Raw genomic sequence first — 18,436 nt, 5'->3', positions numbered from 1 at the left:
CTCACTGTGTGCCCTGTGCCAACCTCAGCCTGCCCAGCCCAGCTCCAGAGACCTTCCCTGTCACCCCCAGTATCTCTCTTTGTCATAGTATCATAGAATGGTTTGGGTTGAAGGGACCTTAAAGCCGATCCAGCTCCACCCCCTGCCACGGGCAGGGACCCCTTCCACTGGAGCAGCTTGCTCCAAGCCCCGTGTCCAACCTGGCCTTGAGCACTGCCAGGGATGGAGCAGCCACAGCTTCTCTGGGCAAAACTTCTCTTGTCCCCAGTGGTCAGGCTCTGCACTGAGCTGGTTTCCCAGTGAGAGTCAGTTGCGCTCTGAGGAGGAGGCTCTGCTTGCTCATGCCTGGCCTCTCCACAGACACTCTGCTGGGCACCCAGATAGCCCAACTGACCGGGAATGATGTGGACTCGGGCCCTGCGCTCTCCTACACACTCTTGCTGGATGGGGATGCTGTGGGCATGTTCAGTGTGCTGCGCTATGGCGGACGTATTGCGCTCACAGCGCCACTGGACTATGAACAGCGCAGCCTCTACACTCTCACCCTGCGAGCCTCCGACACCCGCCATGAGACCGAGGCCAACCTCACTGTCATTGTGGAGGATGTGAACGACAACGCTCCGACCTTCAGCCAGGGCTTCTATCAGGTACCACACACAGAGGTGTGCCAGCAGCAGGGTCTGTCCCACACAAACCCCTCTGCGGCTCCTACCTGGCCTTGCAAGGCACAGAGACTGCTTGGGGTCTGAGCCTGTTCTGGCCCCTCTCTTTCTGGGCTCCCATTCATACCCTGACACTCCTCATGCTCTCTCTGTGGCGTAGCTAGGAGGCTGACACCAGACATGTGGCACTGGGATCAGCCACTGCACAGCCGCTTGCAGACAGATCATAGATTCATAGACTCACAGACTGGCTTGTGTTGACAGGGACCTTGAATGTCATGAAGTCCCAACCCCCTGCCTTGGCAGGGACCCCTTCCACTGGAGCAGCTTGCTCCAAGCCCCTGTGTCCAACCTGGCCTTGAGCACTGCCAGGGATGGGGCAGCCACAGCTTCTCTGGGCACCCTGTGCCAGCGCCTCAGCACCCTCACAGGGAAGAGCTTCTGCCTAAGAGCTCAGCTCAGCCTCCCCTCGGGCAGGTTCAAGCCATTCCCCTTGGCCTGTCCCTACAGGCCCTTGTCCAAAGCCCCTCTCTATCTTTCTTCATGGAAAGAGTGGGAAGAACAGAAGTGGTGGGAGATGGGTCACAACCTGGACAAGTGTTTCTGGCAAGCCCTGGCCTGAGGCCCCCCAAGCAGATTACTGAATGAGGCTGACTGATGCAGTGTGCTCCATCTCTGGAGCAGAGGTGCAAGGAGCTGAGAAGCCACAGAAATGCTTGGAGGCTGTGAGAGCACAGGCCAGTGGGACTGTCTGTTGGTATGTGTGTGGCACACCAGAAAGGCAAGAGCTGTTTTGATTTGTGTGAAATACCTTCTGTGGAGAAAATATTAACTGTTAAAGAGTTCTTCAGAGTAGCAATGTAGAGAAAAGGATCAGGAACTGGCTGCTGAAGCTGACTGGGAGTCACAGTAACAAGGCGAGGTGCTGTGCATGTGGGCCGAGTCCCCTCTGTGTGCCAGCTCTGGTGCAGAAGTGAGGAAGGCTCTGGCCAGCGCGGAGCTGGGCCACCTTGGCTGTCGTTGGTCTGGCCAGCCCTGACCCCTCCCAGCCCCAGTGGCTGGCTCCCAGCATGGGGCAGCAGGCACTGACCGGGGCTTCCTCCTCTTACAGGTGCTGCTGCCAGAGCACACGCCCGCAGGCAGCATCATTCTCACCATGAGCGCAACTGACCCGGATGCGGGGACCAATGGGGATGTCACCTTCCGCCTGGCCGTGCCCAGCCCCGATGTCGCCATCGACCCCAGCAATGGTGCGTGGTGCTGGAACCCATCCCGTGGGGTGCTCTGGCTGTGCCTCATGCTGGCCTGGGCACAGCCCTTCCCTAGGTCACTGTCTGGAGTGGCCAGTGAGGCAGATGTGGTGCTGTGGACCCTGAACACTCCCACTAGAGCATCCCAGACACTTGTGCCTCCAGCCAACAACCCCAGTGCCCTTTCCCTAGTGTCTCCCCCATGCTGACTCTTTGTGCCCTCACAGGGACCATCTTCACCCTCCGGCAGCTGGAGTTTGATGCCAGTCAGCCTACCCTGGACCTGGTGGTGGAAGCCCATGACCATGGCTCGCCCAGCCTCTCCTCCTGGGCCACAGTGCAGCTCCAGGTGTTGGATGTGAATGACCACAGCCCCAGCTTCCAGAAGCCACGCTACAATGCCAGCGTCCCTGAGGACCTGCGCCCAGGAACCACAGTGCTGACCCTGGAAGCGGGTGACGCGGATGTCTCCCGGGAGAATGCTGGCTTTGACTACACCATCGTCAGTGGCAACGGCGGCAATGCCTTCCGCGTGGAGAGCCGGGTAGCATGGGCTGGGGGGCACCTCCGCACGCAGGGAGCCTTGGTGCTAGTGGAACCCCTGGACTTTGAGGCCATCCCGGTCTACAACCTCACTGTGGCAGCCTCAGACCGGGGCCTGCCGCAGCGCAGCACCACCGTGCCTGTGCTCATCACTGTGCAGGATGTGAACGACAACCCGCCCGTGTTCACGCGGGCTGAGTACCGCACAGCCGTGAGCGAGAGTGCACCAGCTGGCACCGAGCTGCTGCGCCTGGTGGCCCACGACGCTGACTCAGGGCCCCGTGGTCACGTTCACTACACCATCAGCTCAGGGGACCAGCATGGGCTCTTCCAGCTGCACGAGAGCACGGGGGCCCTGTGCCTGGCACAGCCGCTGGACCGGGAGGCACAGGCTGTGCACACGCTCGTGGTGCAGGCCACAGATGTGCCAGGTGGGCACTTTGCACTGGTACCGGTGGCCATCGAGGTGAAGGATGTCAACGACAACAAGCCCTACTTCCCGGTGGAGGTGCTGAGTGCCAGCATGCGGGAGAACCTGCCTCCTGGCACACTGGTCACCACGCTGCGTGCTGTCGACGCAGACACTGGTGTCTTCGGGGAGCTGCGGTACACGGTGCTGGAACAGGCAGTGGGGGAGCCCAGTGTGGCTGAGGGCCGCGATGCTTTTGCCATCAACAGCAGCTCTGGGGAGCTGCGCTCCTGCCTTACCTTTGACTATGAACGAGCCAAAGCCTTCCAGTTTCTTGTCAGGGCCACGGATGCCGGCAATGCCTCTGCCACAGTGACCGTGCGGGTCCTGGTGACGGGAGAGGACGAGTATGACCCCATCTTCCTGAGCCCCTCCTTCAACTTTGAGGTCCCAGAGGGAGCCCGCAAAGGACAGAGCATTGGGCGGGTGCTGGCAACAGATGAGGACGAGGGAGCTGACGGCGTCGTACTGTACTCCCTGGCAAAGCCCTCTCCATACTTTGCCATCAACCAAACCACAGGCACCATTTACCTACGTGTGGACAGCCAGCCACAGGCCGGGGCCGGGCGCGCCAAGAGGGAGCCACGTGAGATGAGCCTGGAGGTGCAGGCGCGCAGCCCCCTGCCCACCTCGCGCTCAGCCTCAGCACAGGTCACCATCGATGTCACACACACCTCCTTTGGCCTGGCTCCCGACCTCAACCTGCTGCTGGTGGCCGTGGCTGCCTCGCTGGGGGTCGTGGTGGTGCTGGCTGCCGTGGCCATTGTGTTGGCACTGGTCCGCTCCCGGCACCGCCGGGGACGCGAGAAGCCAGAGGGGGACGGGCCGCTGGGTCGCGTGCCAAGCGGATCCCTGCAGAAGCTTGGCCGCGAGGAGCCGGCGCTTCCCGGGAGCGAGCACATTTACCACCAGGCCCTGCCGGGGTACGGCGGCGAGCCGGCAGGGCCCTACACGCGGGGCGGCTCGCTGGACCCCTCGCACTCCAGCGGCCGAGGCTCTGCCGAAGCCGCTGAGGATGACGAGATCCGGATGATCAACGAGTACCCGCGTGTGGCCAGCATCACCGCCTCCATGCAGGAGCACATCTCTGCCCGCGGCCCCGACTCCGGCATCCAGCAAGATGCCGACCAGCTCTCCGATATCTCCTGCGAGCCGGCCGCCCTGGAGAGCACCCAGTGGTTCAAGAGCAAGAAGGGCTCTGGGCTGCTGCTGCCGGGGCCACCGCCGCTGTACCGCGAGGATGGAGGTGGCAGCGCCTTCCTCGGTGTGCGCTGCGGCCTTAGCGTCTCTTCCCAGCCTCAGGACTACACCTTCCCAGAGGATGGCAAGCCCTCTGTGGAGGGCTCGCTCACTGCCATCGTGGCCAGCGATGAGGAGCTCCGCGGCAGCTACAACTGGGATTACCTGCTGAACTGGTGTCCCCAGTTCCAGCCGCTGGCCAGCGTCTTCACAGAGATCGCCCGCCTCAAGGATGAGAGCTCTTTGCGCAAGCCCTTCCCGACCAAGCCCAAGGCAGAGCCCAAGCCCCGCATCGACCCACCACCCCTCATCACCTCGGTGGCCCACCCAGGTGCCAAGTCTGTGCCCCCCAAGCCACCACCGGGCAGGACCTTCCCGCACCCATCTTCCCTGCGCCGCTCGCCCATCAGCCACGAGGGCTCCATCTCCTCCTCTGCCATGTCACCCAGCTTCTCCCCCTCGCTGTCCCCGCTGGCCGCCCGCTCCCCTGTGGTCTCGCCCTTTGGCATCTCCCAGGGTCCTTCTGCCTCTGCCATCAGCGCCGAGCACTCGCTGGAGCCCCCCGAGGAGGCCGAGCTCAGGATTTAGACCTGGGCCCACGGACTCCTCCCCCACAGCAGCCATGTTGGGTCAGGAGCGAGGCCAAGCCCCAGGCTGCATTTTGTGGGTGCTAATCCTGCTCTCCCAGCACCTTGCCTGGCCCAGGGCTCCCGTGGGCTGTGGGTTCCTGTGTGCTTTGGGGCTGTTGGCTCCTGTCTCTGCAGTCTGGCAGATTCGGTGCTGGTTTTGATGCCCTATGGACTGCTGGTGCCAGCACCCAAGGGTGATGGTTCCTCCTGCTGCTTGTGGTCTCAGATCAGCGTCTGGCAGGATGGTGCTCCACGGTACTGTGTGCTCTGAGAGGCTGGGAGCAGACGGGTGCTCTCAAGAGACTGCAGACCTGGCTCCAGCTGCACAGCAGCCTGGGTGCAGCAGGACACTGCGCCAGCCCTGCTGGCCCCTTGCCTGCAGGGGCTCCAGGGCTGGGGAGTGATGCTCCCAGGGCAGGTACAGCCACAGCCACCTGACAGTCTGCCCATGCTGTCTGTGGGAAGGGGGATGGCCGAACCTGCTTCCCCATAGCGAGGGGAGACCCATCCCTTGCCAAGCTGGGGTGCGAGGAGAAGGCAGTGCCCCCTTTGTACTTGCTGATCCATGGCTGCTGTGGGGAAAGGGCATTCTTTGGGGTCTCTCAAGCCCTTCCATCTCCTACCACTACAGGTGACCCTTTTAGGGGATCTCCCTCCCAGGGCTGCTGGAGAGCCCTGCTCCTCAGGGCCTGGGCTGGGAGGCGCGTGCCCTGCTCACCACGGGAGCCCCATTCCGGGGTAGCTGCTCCTAGGCCAGGTGCCTCTGGGCTGCAGCTCCCTTCGGCATGGGCATTGCTCTTGCACCAGGCATATGGTGCTGTGGGGCTGGCAGGAGCAGTGAGAGCTGCAGCAGAACTGACCCCAAGAAAGGCAGCGATGTGACCATGCAGTGACACCAGGCAGGGTCTTCCTCCTGCCCCAGCCGCCCCAGGCCTTCAGCGGCAGGGTGGAGGGTGGGGAGGGGCACCCCAAAAAGCCACGTGGCCTGAAGCAGGCACAATGGCAGCCAGCGTGTTACCAGGCAGCCGCAGTGTGGGACACCATGCAGCCAGGCTGCCTGGGGCCCTGCAGTGTGACTGATGTGGCCACCAGGACAGGCTGTCACCAGGGACACCTCCAAAAAGTGGGTAGGACAGAAGCCAGGCCCTGGGGCTGCTCAGCACACCATGAGCATGGGATAGAGCCACGCTTCAATGGGGCTGGTCCCCATCCTCACCACGGCACCACTCGCACAAGCAGCCTTGCAGCCGCTGTCACGTCACCCATGGGGCAGCCCCCAGCCAGCACTCCCCACAGCCCATGGTAGGTCGTGGTGGGTGGCCCTGTGCCCTGGGGTGCAGCCCTGGTGCCCTGGATGCTCACAGTCACTGTGACCCACACACGGACATGGGTGCAGAGCGAGGGCGAGGACCGAGGCATGTGGGACACACCGGCTGCCCCAGATACAAGGTTAGCCTGGGTGTGAGCATGGCTGTGGTGTCAGAGAGGACAGCCAGCCACCTAAGTAGAGGGGCTGGGGGAATTTCCTTCCTGTCACACTTTTCCTAGACCCACTTCATAGCCTCAGCCCAAAGCATGTCAGCACCATGGCTGCAGCCCCAGCTCCAGAAGATTTACCATAGCAGCCAGAACCCATAACTTTTGCCCACTCCCTCCCCATTTCCCACCAAGAGCCATCAGCGGCTGCGCCTCCATCACTGTCTCAGCCCTCCACCTCCCACTCTGTGATGCAGGTCCCAGCCCAGCCTGCACCGCAGGAGACAGGGGTCTGCGGCAGCACTGGTGGCCCTGGGGGTGCTGCTGGGCCATGCCTGCACTGCCTGGAACTCACAGAGCACCCCGGTGACTCTGGGAGGGGAGGATGGTTCTGCCTCCCTCAGCACAGCGGCAGCCCATGGAGGCTCTGGGGCAGGCACCCCTCATTCCTGCTCGCTGTGGGAAGCACTGAGGGTGCCAAGCACTCCCCAGCCCCATGCGGGCCTGGGTGACTGAGCAGCATGTCCAGGACACTGGAGCGGGGATGGGTCAGCCTGGAGTGCCACAGTCACACACCATGGGCTGGGGAGCACAGCCATGGGCACAGCCGCGGTGTCACACACCATGGGCACAGCGGCAGTGTCACACACCATGGGCTGGGGAGCACGGCCATGGGCACAGCCGTGGTGTCACACACCATGGGCACAGCCGCGGTGTCACACACCATGGGCACAGCCGCGGTGTCACACACCATGGGCACGGCTGCAGTGTCACACACCATGGTCACAGCCACGGTGTCACACGCCATGGGCACAGCCGCGGTGTCACACACCATGGGCACAGCCACGGTGTCACACGCCATGGGCACAGCCGCGGTGTCACACACCATGGGCACAGCCGCAGTGTCACATACCATGGGCACAGCCGCGGTGTCACACACCATGGGCACAGCGGCAGTGTCACACACCATGGGCACAGCCGCAGTGTCACACACCATGGGCACAGCCGCGGTGTCACACACCATGGGCACAGCCACGGTGTCACACGCCATGGGCACAGCCGCGGTGTCACACACCATGGGCACAGCCGCAGTGTCACATACCATGGGCACAGCCGCGGTGTCACACACCATGGGCACAGCTGCAGTGTCACACACCATGGGCACAGCTGCAGTGTCACACACCATGGGCACAGCCGCGGTGTCACACACCATGGGCACAGCCGCAGTGTCACACACCATGGGCACAGCCGCGGTGTCACACACCGTGGGCTGGGGAGCACGGCCATGGGCCCCGGCAGGAGCCCTGCCGCCAGTTATTTATTTTTACACATTGTAATATGACTCCTGTTTTCTACTTCGTTTGTACCTTTTGTATCGTGTCGCGCTGAGCTGCATGTATCGGGTGCTGCGCTTCGGCCACACATGGCCACTCCAGCACAGCCTGGACCCAAGTGCCAACTCCTCAAAGAAATGCCTTAATAAACCACACTTGTTTGTACAGAGATGGACATCGTTGCTGCTGCTCCGGCTTGCCGTGTGCGGCCAGCGGGCAGGAGAAAGGCCAGAAGTTGCTGGCACACAGGTAGGAGCAGTGCCCTGCACTTGGCTCCACACAGCAACTAGGGTGGCAGTGCTGGGGTGCGTCGGTATGCACTGGGGCACATGGGCTGCGCTGTGGCAGCTTCTGGTCCCTGGGGCAGGTGCTGCCCAGCCACCAGTGCCAGTGTCCTCCACTCAGGTCAGGCCAGCACATGAAGTGCACTGATGCTGCGAGGGCTGGAGCAGCTCTGCTCTGGAGCCAGGCTGAGAGAGCTGGGCTGGGGCAGCCTGGAGAAGAGAAGGCTCCTGAAGGGGAGACCTGAGAGCAGCTCCAGTGCCTAAAGGGGCTGCAGGGAACCTGGAGAGGGGCTTGGGACAAGGGCCTGCAGGGCCAGGCCAAGGGGAATGGCTTGAACCTGCCCGAGGGGAGACTGAGCTGAGCTCTTAGGCAGAAGCTCTTCCCTGTGAGGGTGCTGAGGCGCTGGCACAGGGTGCCCAGAGAAGCTGTGGCTGCCCCATCCCTGGCAGTGCTCAAGGCCAGGTTGGACACAGGGGCTTGGAGCAAGCTGCTCCAGGGGAAGGGGTCCCTGCCCGTGCAGGGGTTGGGGCTGGATGATCACTAAGGTCCCTCCCAACCCAGACTGTTCCATGGTTCCGTGATTCACTGGGTACTGAGGCCCCTTTATCCCCTACCCGCGGCAGGCCAGAGCCTCAGCCCAGCAGCAGCTGCTCCTTCGAGCAGTTGGCTCTCTCGGGCCAATGTGGTGGCTTTGGCCAGGCAGACCCATGAGTAACCTTCCGCAAACCGCGCCGCTCTTAACGCGCTGCCCGCAGCTGTGAGCAGCTGGAGCCGGCGGCCGCAGCGCCCCCGGCCGACGGGCGCCAAGGCCGAGCGCGGAGTCCCCGCGGGCTGAGCCGGAGCCATCAGGAGCCGGGCATGGGGCGGGGAGCGCCCGGGTGAGCCGGGCCAGGGCGGCTGCGGGACGCGGGAGGGCTGCGCGGTGCGCGGCCAGACGCGGCCCTGCCCTGCAGCCAGGCCCTGGTGCCGTCCTCATGCACGTCCCTGCACGCCCCGAGTCGTGTCCTCGCAGGGCGCAGGGACGGGGCAGCGGGGAAAGCTCTTCCCATCCGCAAGGCTGGGCACGGGGCTCTGTTCCCTGAACCTCCTGCGCTGCACCGTGTCCTGGGCCCCGCACGCACCGTGCCCAGACCCTGCCCTGCTGTGGCCTGGCCACAGTCTCGCCACACAGAGCTCCCGGCTCACCCCCAGCTCCAGCTGCCGCAAACCACAGGGCGCTGAATCCACGGGAACTGCGCGTGCTTCCAGCCACGGAGACCAGAGAGCCAGAAGGCTGCACACAGCTCGTGCGATGGGCAGCACCTTCAGAGGAGTGCTGGCATCTGCCAGGAATGGGGATAGAGCAGAGCGGTCCTAGAACCATAGGCTCATAGAACGGCTGGAGCTGGAAGGGACTCTAAAGCTCCTCCAGTTCCAACCCCTGGACGGGCAGGGACACCTTCCACTGGAGCAGCTTGCTCCAAGCCCCTGTGTCCAACCTGGCCTTGAGCACTGCCAGGGATGGGGCAGCCACAGCTTCTCTGGGCACCCTGTGCCAGCGCCTCAGCACCCTCCCAGGGAAGAGCTTCTGCCTAAGAGCTCAGCTCAGGCTCCCCTCGGGCAGGTTCAAGCCATTCCCCTTGGCCTGGCCCTACAGGCCCTTGTCCCGAGCCCCTCTCCAGGTTCCCTGCAGCCCCTTCAAGCACTGGAGCTGCTCTCAGGTCTCCCCTTCCCGCAGCAGAGGGGCAGGATCCCCTCCCTGAGCTGCTGCTCACGCTCTGGGGGTGCAGCCCAGTACACGGGGGGGTTCTGGGCTCAAGCGCACACTGAAGCAGGGTCATGGGGAGCTGCTCCTCACCCAGCACCCCAGGTCCTTCTCAGCAGGCTGCTCCATCCAGTCTCCCACAGCCTGGGTCTGTGCTCGGATTGCCCCAACCCAGGCCTTGGCCTGATTGAACTCCATGAGGTTCCCACCTCTCCAGGCTGTCCAGGTTGTGTGGACACAAGGACAAGCCTCAAGTGGCAGGGGAAGCACTTCTGGAGGTCAGGCAAGGGCTGGGTGAGCCTGAGGAACACAGGGTGAGGTCACAGCATCCGTGAGACACCGAGGGATGTTCTGTGAAGAGGAAAGATGCTGGTTTAGCCCCAGTGTGCTTGCTTTCACCCAAAGGGAGCAGAGCCAAAGGTCTGCAGCAGGTGCTGCCCACCCAGGCATGAGGCATCTCCACCTTTGAGCTGCACATGGGGAGCAGCTGAAGAGCAGCACAGGGCTGAAAGCAGGGAGAACAGTGGGGCCGCTTCAGCCCCAGGCAAGGACCTCAGCTGCCCAGCTGTGATCCCAGTCCCGGCCCAATCCCTCCTTAGCGCTGCCTCGTGCTGCTGCAAGGCAAGAGCCTCACTGGGGCTCCTGCCCGGCAGCGGCTGCTCTGGATGCGCAGCCCGGGCCTGGCAGGTGGTTTTCCCATTGTCCGTCTCTTCCTGGCTTGGACTCTGCTCTGCAGAAGCAGGAAAGCCGGTGGGAGCTGTGGGAGGCGCGGCACGCAGCTGAGCCAAACTGTCTGGGGCAGCCGGGGTCACAGCTCCCTCTGCCACACCACTGCCCCGAGCCCTCAGCGCTGCTCATGGGCACCGGGATCTGCTCTGTGGTGCAAGAGCCACAAACTCCAGAGCTCCGCTGCAGGAAAGGCTCAAACCTTCCCCAAGCCCGAGGTCTGCAAGTACCATAACACCACTGTTGTGATTGCAATTAGGAGAGCTCCTGGTGTGGGAACAGGCCGAGAAGACAAGCACAGGAAGACAGGAGAGGGAGCCAAGTGCCGGCTGCTGTGGTGCCAGCTGGACAGAGGCTGCTGCAGGCGCTCAGTACGGTGCAGACACGGCTCCTGCTGCACAGGACACCGGCACCTCACACCGAGCCCGGGACTGAGCAATGGGCTCCAAGTCTTGAGCCTTCTGCTGTCCTGTGGCCCCCGATGCTCCTGACCAAGGCCCATGGCTTGGGCCCGCAGCTTCCTCCTGTGGCTGTGGTGTGAGCACCAGCAGGGCCAGGACATGGGGCCCTGACAAGGAGATGTCAGACACGCTCTGCCACCGACCCCATGCTTCAGGCTCCTCTGGATGCATTGGTGATGCACAGTCCCTGTGCAGCGGGGACAGCCCAGGCACTGCCATACAGCTCTGCTGCCCCACGGCCTGGGGGGGACACAGGAGCAGGCTCAGAGGGGAGCTCAGGCATTCCCATCCTTCCCTGCTGCCCCTCCTCAGATCAAGCTTCAAGGCTCATGGAATAGGGGAGACTTGCAGCCTTCTCTCTGCCAGCCCTGCTGCTCTGGTGCATTCCTCTCTGCCAGGGGCTGCTTCCTCCAACAAACATCCGTGCCTGGGGTGCTGCTGGACTGGCCCCAGCCTGAGCTCCTCTAACAAGACCTGGATATCTGAACTGGATGCTGAAGAGAGACTCTTCATCAAGGACTGTAGCGATGGGTCAAGGGGTGACGGGTTCAAACTGAAAAGGGAAATTCAGGTTAGATCTAAGGCAGAAGCTCTTCCCTGTGAGGGTGCTGAGGCGCTGGCACAGGGTGCCCAGAGAAGCTGTGGCTGCCCCATCCCTGGCAGTGCTCAAGGCCAGGTTGGACACAGGGGCTTGGAGCAAGCTGCTCCAGTGGAAGGGGTCCCTGCCCGGGGCAGGGGTTGGAGCTGGAGGAGCTTTAAGGTCCCTTCAGCCCAAACCAGGCTGGGGTTCTATAAACGGGTCCAGCCTGGAGCCACCAGCCCCGCATGGCCCCTGCCCCGCCCCGGCCGGGACCCCGTCACGGACCCGTGGCAGCCCGCGGCTCCACCGCCTGCCCGAGAGAGAGCGGGGAAGATCGGCGGGGGGGAAGCAGCTCGGACCGGATCGCTCCGGGGGGCGGCCCGTGCCGTGCGCGAGCAGCCCTCCGGGCCCCGCAAGCGACCGCCACGGCGGGGCCGTGACCCCAGCCCGCCCCGGGGCCGAGCGGCCGAGCCCCGAGCACCGCCGAGCCCGGAGCTCCGCCTGCCGGGTCCCAGTCCCCGCCCATCACGTGACAGCGGTTTGAGCCTCCTCATGTGACTGGAATCATGCGCTCGCACACGTGATCGGGTCGCTGCAGCGGGAGGCGGCAGGATGTCACCGCGGTACCGGGGCCGGGGGGGCCGGACCGGAGTGACGGGGGGCGGGAGGGGGGCGGCGGGGTCCCCGGTGCGGAGGTGATGAGGGCCAGGAGGGGCTCCCCAGCCCGGGGGCGGGAGGACGGACGGGCACCCGGCAGTGCCCGAATGTGCCGTGGTCCCGAGGCCGCGCCGGTGCCCGTGGTGCCGGGGCCTCGCCGGTGCCGCTGCCCCCTGACCGCCTGTTGCAGGTACCGGGGTCTCCCCGCCGCGCTGGTGCTGTGCGCGGCCGCCTGGAGCTGCGCCGCGGGGCCGGTGCTGGAGCGGGACCAGCCGTTCCGGTAGGTGCCGGGCTGGGGGCGGGGCCGGGGCGCGGGAGCCCGGCTGCCGCTCACAGCCCGCCCGCAGCGTCCCCTCGGGCTGGGCGCACACCGGCCGCGTGGAGCCTGGGCACGACGTGCAGCTGACGTTCGCGCTGCGGCAGCGCGGCCTGCGGCGCCTGGCCCGGGTCGTCGAGGCCGTGTCGGACCCGCGCTCGTCACGATACGGTAACGGCTGTCACCTGTCACCACGACACCGTAGTGACCGTGCCCTGCACGGGGGTGCTCTGACCCCAGCTGTGCCTCGCAGGGCAGTACCTGTCCCTGGAGCGTGTGCGAGACCTCGTCCAGCCATCCACAGCCACGCTCATGGTGGTGCTGAAGTGGCTGCAGGGACACGGCGTTGAGACCTGCAGGAGTGTCGCCACCCTGGATTTCCTGGAGTGTCGCATGCCAGCAAGGTGAGACCTTCCCGTGCCCAGTGGGGCTGCAGGAAACCTGGAGAGGGGCTTGGGACAAGGGGGCCAGGCCAAGGGGAATGGCTTGAACCTGCCCGAGGGGAGACTGAGCTGAGCTCTTAGGCAGAAGCTCTTCCCTGGGAGGGTGCTGAGGCGCTGGCACAGGGTGCCCAGAGAAGCTGTGGCTGCCCCATCCCTGGCAGTGCTCAAGGCCAGGTTGGACACAGGGGCTTGGAGCAAGCTGCTCCAGTGGAAGGGGTTCTTGCCCATGGAAGGGGTCCTTGCCCGTGGCAGGGGCTGGAACTGGATGAGCTTTAATGTCCCTTCTAGCACAAACCATTCTGTGATTCCATGGCTGCCCTTCCCACCAAGACAGAAGCAGACAGACCTTCCCCTTCCTGCTGCAGCTCCCTCTCTCCCTGGGCTCTTCAGTGGAGGGCTGAGCCGCTTTTCTTCCTGGGCCTGAGGGCTCCATGGCCATAACGTGGCTGCCTGGATACCCAGCCCCAGTGCTGGGAGAGTCAGCCAGTGACACAGAGTGCTGGGAACAAGGCGTGCGGGTCTGTTAGGGACTTGGGCCAGCCCCACACGTGCTCTTGCCTTCTGTGGGGCCGCAGAGTCCCCTGTGCAGGGCATGGAATAGAGCTGCAGGAGGCAGAGCTCTGGCTGGGTTTGGTGAGGGCTGTTGGTCAGGTATGGACGGAGCTCTTTGCTTTGCCTGTGCTGTGAGTCCCAGCAGCGGGAGGGTGGGACAGGGCCGGGGGCAGGCACTGACCCTGTGTGTGGCTGTCCCTGTGCTGCAGCACGGCCGAGCGCGTCCTGCCAGGGGCCGAGTTCCACCAGTACGTGAAGGGGCAGCGCAGCGTCGTGCGCTCCCCGCGCCCCTACACAGTCCCCACGGAGCTGGCGGAGCACCTTGACTTTGGTACGTCCTGCACCAGGGGGCCCTGAGCTCTCACTGCCTGGGTGCGGGGAGGGAGGCTCCAGCACTGAGCAGCCAGGACTGACCACCTCAGTGTTCCGGAGGACAGGAGCAGGGCCTCCAGGCTGCCCCTGCGCCGCCCTGAGGGGCTTTGGGCATGCCCCATCCCTGGCAGTGTTCAAAGCCAGGTTGGATGGGGATTGAATCCACAGCTTCTCTGGAAAAACAGCCTGTGCCGGGGTCCAACTTCCCCCTCCCGTCAGGTCCTGCAGGGGATGGCAAACCCTATGGGACATGAAGCCTGAGCGAAGATGGTGAAGGGCGAGCCAAGGGACCATGATACTATCCTGCTGCAGCTCTGGGCTCTAACAGCCACTTCTGTTCCTGCTTGTCTGTGCATCAGTGGGTGGCCTGCACCGGTTCCCTGCAGAGAGAAAGATGGTCAGCAGAGCCTGGATCAAGAAGGAGCTGGAGCAGCACCGTGGAGGGAGAGCAGCTTTCCACCTGGGAGTGACACCTTCCATTCTTCGTCAGAGGTACAACATGACGAAGGGAGACATCGGGCTTCTGCCGAACAACAGCCAGGCCTGTGCCCAGGTAACTGCTGGAGCTGGTAGGGAATTCCATAGGGAATTGCACCCATTAGTGCTTCTCCAGCACTTCCTTGCTGTGTTGGTCCCAGGGCAGTGGGGGGGCTTCCTCAGGGCCTGGTGGGAGCCCTTGGTGGGCTCGAGCTTTGTGGACCATCTGGGACAACTTCTAAGTGGGGAGAAAAACAACTCGATTTCTCAAGAGGGAATGAGAGGCCGCTTGTCCTGCCCTTGTCCCGCAGTTCCTGGAGCAGTACTTCCACCAGGCTGACGTGGCTGAGTTCATGAAGCTCTTTGGCAGCAGCTTTAGCCACCGCACTCAGGTTGACCGAGTCGTTGGGCACCAGGGCATGGGCAAGGCTGGGCTGGAGGCCAGCCTGGATGTGGAATACATCATGAGCACGGGTGCCAACATCTCCACATGGGTCTTCAGCAATGCAGGTACTGATCCCCTGCCAGGGATGTCCTGTGACTGCTTCCATGCATCCCACTGCTATGGCACCAGCACAAGTGCCCTTGCTGAGGGTGCATCACTCTGCTGGTGTCTGTCCAAACACACACGAGCCGCTGTGGTGCACCATGGAATCGTCATCCCAGACTGGGTTGGGTGGAAGAGACCTTAAAGCCCATCCAGTCCCAACCCCCTGCCATGGGCAAGGACCCCTTCCACTAGAGCAGGTTGCTCCAAGCCCCTGTGTCCAACCTGGGCTTGAGCACTGCCAGGGATGGGGCAGCCACAGCTCATGCTGCTGAGATGAACCTAGCAAAATGCTTTCCCACATATAATAGGGAGGGACCTTGTGTGCTTCCAAAGCCGGGGCCTATGCTGGCATCTGATTGCTCACAGGGAAATCACTGTGCTGGTTTGTGTAGCTGCTTTTGAGATGGTGTGAACTCTGAGTATCCTGTAACAGGCACTTCCACACCTCAAGTACACAGTGTAAAGCATTACCCTGCTCTGCTCCTTTTCCATGGGGCAAGAGCACAGCAACCCTGTCCTACTGTTTCTTTTCTGCTTCTTTGGGGCTGAAAGTTGAATCTGCCACTGTGGAGGATGGAGGAGGGAAAGGAATCTGTAAAAACAGGCTTGCAAAACAGCCTGCACAAGCAGGGCCTGTGGTGTCATCTGTTCCAGATCAGAAACTGGCTGAACAGGAGCAGGGGTGCCCTGAGGTTCAGCAGCTCTGCCCTCCCAGCAGAATGTGAGCAGCTGAGAGGGGAGGGCTCTGCTCCCGCCTCATGAAGAGGGATGAGGGCCCTTAGGCAGGTGGAGGTGGAATCAGCCTTCCAGGAGCAGAGACTGGATGGAGCAGCCCGAGGAGAAGGACTTGGGGTGTTGGATGAGGAGCAGCTCCCCATGACCCGGCTTCAGTGTGCGCTTGAGCCCAGAACCCCCCCGTGTGCTGGGCTGCCCCCCCAGAGCGGGAGCAGCAGCTCAGGGAGGGGATCCTGCCCCTCTGCTGCAGGAAGGGGAGACCCCTCCTGCAGTCCTGGTCCAGCTCTGGGGCAGCAGCACAAGAGGGACCTGGAGCTGTTGGAGCAAGTCCAGAGGAGGCCACGGAGCTGCTGCGAGGGCTGGAGCAGCTCTGCTCTGGAGCCGGGCTGAGAGAGCTGGGCTGGGGCAGCCTGGACAAGAGAAGGCTCCTGAAGGGGAGACCTGAGAGCAGCTCCAGTGCCTGAAGGGGCTGCAGGAAAGCTGGAGAGGGGCTTGGGACAAGGGCCTGTAGGGCCAGGCCAAGGGGAATGGCTTGAACCTGCCCGAGGGGAGACTGAGCTGAGCTCTTAGGCAGAAGCTGTTCCCTGTGAGGGTGCTGAGGCGCTGGCACAGGGTGCCCAGAGAAGCTGTGGCTGCCCCATCCCTGGCAGTGCTCAAGGCCAGGTTGGGCACAGGGGCTTGGAGCAAGCTGCTCCAGTGGAAGGGGTCCCTGCCTGTGGCAGGGGTTGGAGCTGGATGAGCTTTAAGGTCCCTTCCAGCACAAACCATTCTGTGATTCCATGATTGTAAGATTCAGCTCCTGGTGCTGGTGGTGCTGCTGAGGCATGCTCACCCCCTTCTATCCCGCATGTCTCCTCGAGTCTTGTGGTCCTAGGAGCTGAACTTTCCTCCCCGTGTGTCTGCAGGGAGACACGAGAGCCAGGAGCCCTTCCTGGCCTGGCTGCTGTTGCTCAGCAACATGTCCTCGCTGCCTTGGGTGCACTCTGTCAGCTACGGGGACGATGAGGATAGCCTCTCGGTGGCTTACATGGAGCGCATCAACGTGGAGTTCATGAAGGCGGCTGCTCGTGGCTTGACCATCCTCTTTGCCTCTGGTGCGTGCTGGTACTGGTACTGGTGCCGGTGCTGGTGTGAATTTTTCCGAGCATCCCAGTGTGCTGGGGAGTTCCATGGTTGGGATGTTCTGCCCCGTGCCAGCCGGGATCCCCCGGGAATGCCGCCTGGGATAACCCCCTCCATCTGTGCCAGCAGGTGATGATGGTGCAGGGTGCAGGAGGGTGCGCAGTGGGAACCACACGTTCCGGCCCAGCTTTCCAGCCTCCAGGTAGGTGTGGGGAGAAGAACATGGGTCCTGTGGTGGCCTGGGTCTGCACACAGAGCCTCTGCTGCTGCTGCTGGTGCTTGGAACCCCAGCCCAGGCCAGTGCCTGCGTGGGGCTGGTTTTGAGGTGCTGTGGGGAATCCTGGGGGTCACCCCAGTGACCTGCCTGGGGACACTCAGAGACTGGAGCTGGGAGTGCTGGGAGTAGCTGGTGTGTGGGGTAACCCTGCAGTGCCCCCCATGTTCCCACAGCCCCTATGTCACCACTGTGGGTGGAACAACCTTCAAGAACCCCTTTCTGGTGACAGCCGAGGTGACCGACTACATCAGCGGTGGTGGCTTCAGCAACGTCTTCCCCATGCCTCAGTACCAGGTGAGGCAGCGCTGGGGCTGCAGCCGGGGCTTGGGGTGCTCAGTGAGGTGATGGGGGCCGCAGGGGCTGGAGCTGAGCCCTTGTCCTCTCCTCAGGCCGCTGCCGTGAGGCAGTTCCTGCACTCGACTCCGAAGCTGCCACCCAGCTCCTACTATAACAGCAGTGGCCGAGCCTACCCTGACCTGGCTGCGCTCTCGGACAACTACTGGGTGGTGACGAACCGCATTCCGCTGCCCTGGGTGTCAGGGACCTCGGTGAGGATGTGGACCTGCGGCCAAGCTGCTGGGACCTGAGGTGCTTTGGTGCTCACGTCCATCTGCTCCATCTCCGCGCTTGTGCCGCAGGCATCCACGCCGGTGGTGGGGGGCATGGTGGCTCTGGTCAACGACCGGCGGCTGCAGCAGGGGCTTGCGCCCCTCGGCTTCCTCAACCCCGCGTTGTACCAGCTGCGGGAGCAGGGCCACGAAGACGCGCTCTACGACGTGAGCTGGGCAGGGGGGCGGATGTTGGGTGCTGGGGCAGTGGGGCGGATGTTGGGTGCTGGGGCAGTGGGGCAGATGTTGGGTGCTGGGGCAGTGGGGCAGATGTTGGGTGCTGGGGCAGTGGGGCGGATGTTGGGTGCTGGGGCAGTGGGGCGGATGTTGGGTGCTGGGGCAGTGGGGCGGATGTTGGGTGCTGGGGCAGTGGGGCAGCTGTGGGGCCAGGGGGGCACTGGGGCTGCAGGGGGGCCGTGGGGCCGGGGCAGTTGCTGGCTGGGGGACATGGGGGGCAGTGGGCATTGGCTGGGGCTGCCGGGGGCGCTCCTGGCGTGGGTGCTGGGCGCAGCCCGGGCCGCCGCCGCCCCGGTCGGGGATGACGCTGCCTTCCCCCGGGCTGGGTCCGGGGCCGCGCCCCGCGGGGTCCCCGTGGGGGGGGGGGGGGGGGGCTCGGGCGGGGCCGCGGGGCCCGGTCCGCTGAGCGCTGTCCCCGCAGGTGACGCAGGGCTGTCACGTGTCGTGCCTGGACGGCGCGGTGCGGGGCCAGGGCTTCTGCGCCGGCGCGGGCTGGGACCCGGTCACGGGCTGCGGCTCCCCGAACTTCCCGCGCCTGCTGCGCGCGCTGCTCAGCGGCGCCGCCAGGGGGCGCCAACAATAAACGCACCGCCCCGCGCGCGCGCGCGCGTCTGAGTTTGTGCCCGGGGCCGGGGCGAGCGGGTGGGGCCGGCGGCGCGAGGGGGCGGGGCCAAGGGGGCGGCGGGCCGTGC

The 18,436-nt window shown here is 64.0% G+C and overlaps 2 protein-coding genes across 3 annotated transcripts in view; both read left to right on the top strand.

Annotated features, from left to right (window-relative positions):
* DCHS1 (dachsous cadherin-related 1) overlaps positions 1-7,767 on the top strand; it is a 51,614-nt gene extending 43,847 nt beyond the window's left edge. The window contains exons 19-21 of the mRNA XM_065679034.1: positions 361-647; positions 1,774-1,912; positions 2,140-7,767. Of these exons, the coding sequence (XP_065535106.1) occupies positions 361-647; positions 1,774-1,912; positions 2,140-4,751 (3,038 nt within the window). The 3' untranslated portion in view covers positions 4,752-7,767. The remainder of the gene's footprint in view (positions 1-360; positions 648-1,773; positions 1,913-2,139) is intronic.
* Positions 7,768-11,925: 4,158 nt separating this feature from the next.
* Positions 11,926-18,342, top strand: TPP1 (tripeptidyl peptidase 1). 2 transcript variants are annotated; one of them, XM_065679031.1, is made up of 13 exons: positions 11,926-12,021; positions 12,246-12,335; positions 12,403-12,542; positions 12,625-12,775; positions 13,576-13,697; positions 14,098-14,291; positions 14,527-14,725; positions 16,406-16,594; positions 16,752-16,824; positions 17,073-17,193; positions 17,289-17,447; positions 17,538-17,675; positions 18,166-18,342. In XM_065679031.1, exons 1-13 carry the CDS (start codon positions 12,011-12,013, stop codon positions 18,325-18,327), a joined length of 1,749 nt encoding a protein of 582 aa, XP_065535103.1. In that variant the 5' UTR covers positions 11,926-12,010; the 3' UTR covers positions 18,328-18,342. The 2 variants fall into 2 exon arrangements, with proteins under 2 accessions (XP_065535103.1, XP_065535102.1); XM_065679030.1 differs by lacking the exon at positions 11,926-12,021 and having other exon boundaries at positions 12,093-12,335.
* The last annotated feature ends 94 nt before the right edge of the window (positions 18,343-18,436 follow it).

This window comes from Lathamus discolor, chromosome 4 (assembly GCF_037157495.1).
Source record: "Lathamus discolor isolate bLatDis1 chromosome 4, bLatDis1.hap1, whole genome shotgun sequence".
Taxonomy (NCBI): domain Eukaryota; kingdom Metazoa; phylum Chordata; class Aves; order Psittaciformes; family Psittacidae; genus Lathamus; species Lathamus discolor.
Note: the sequence above shows the minus strand (reverse complement) of the source record. Positions and strands in the feature narration are given on the sequence as shown.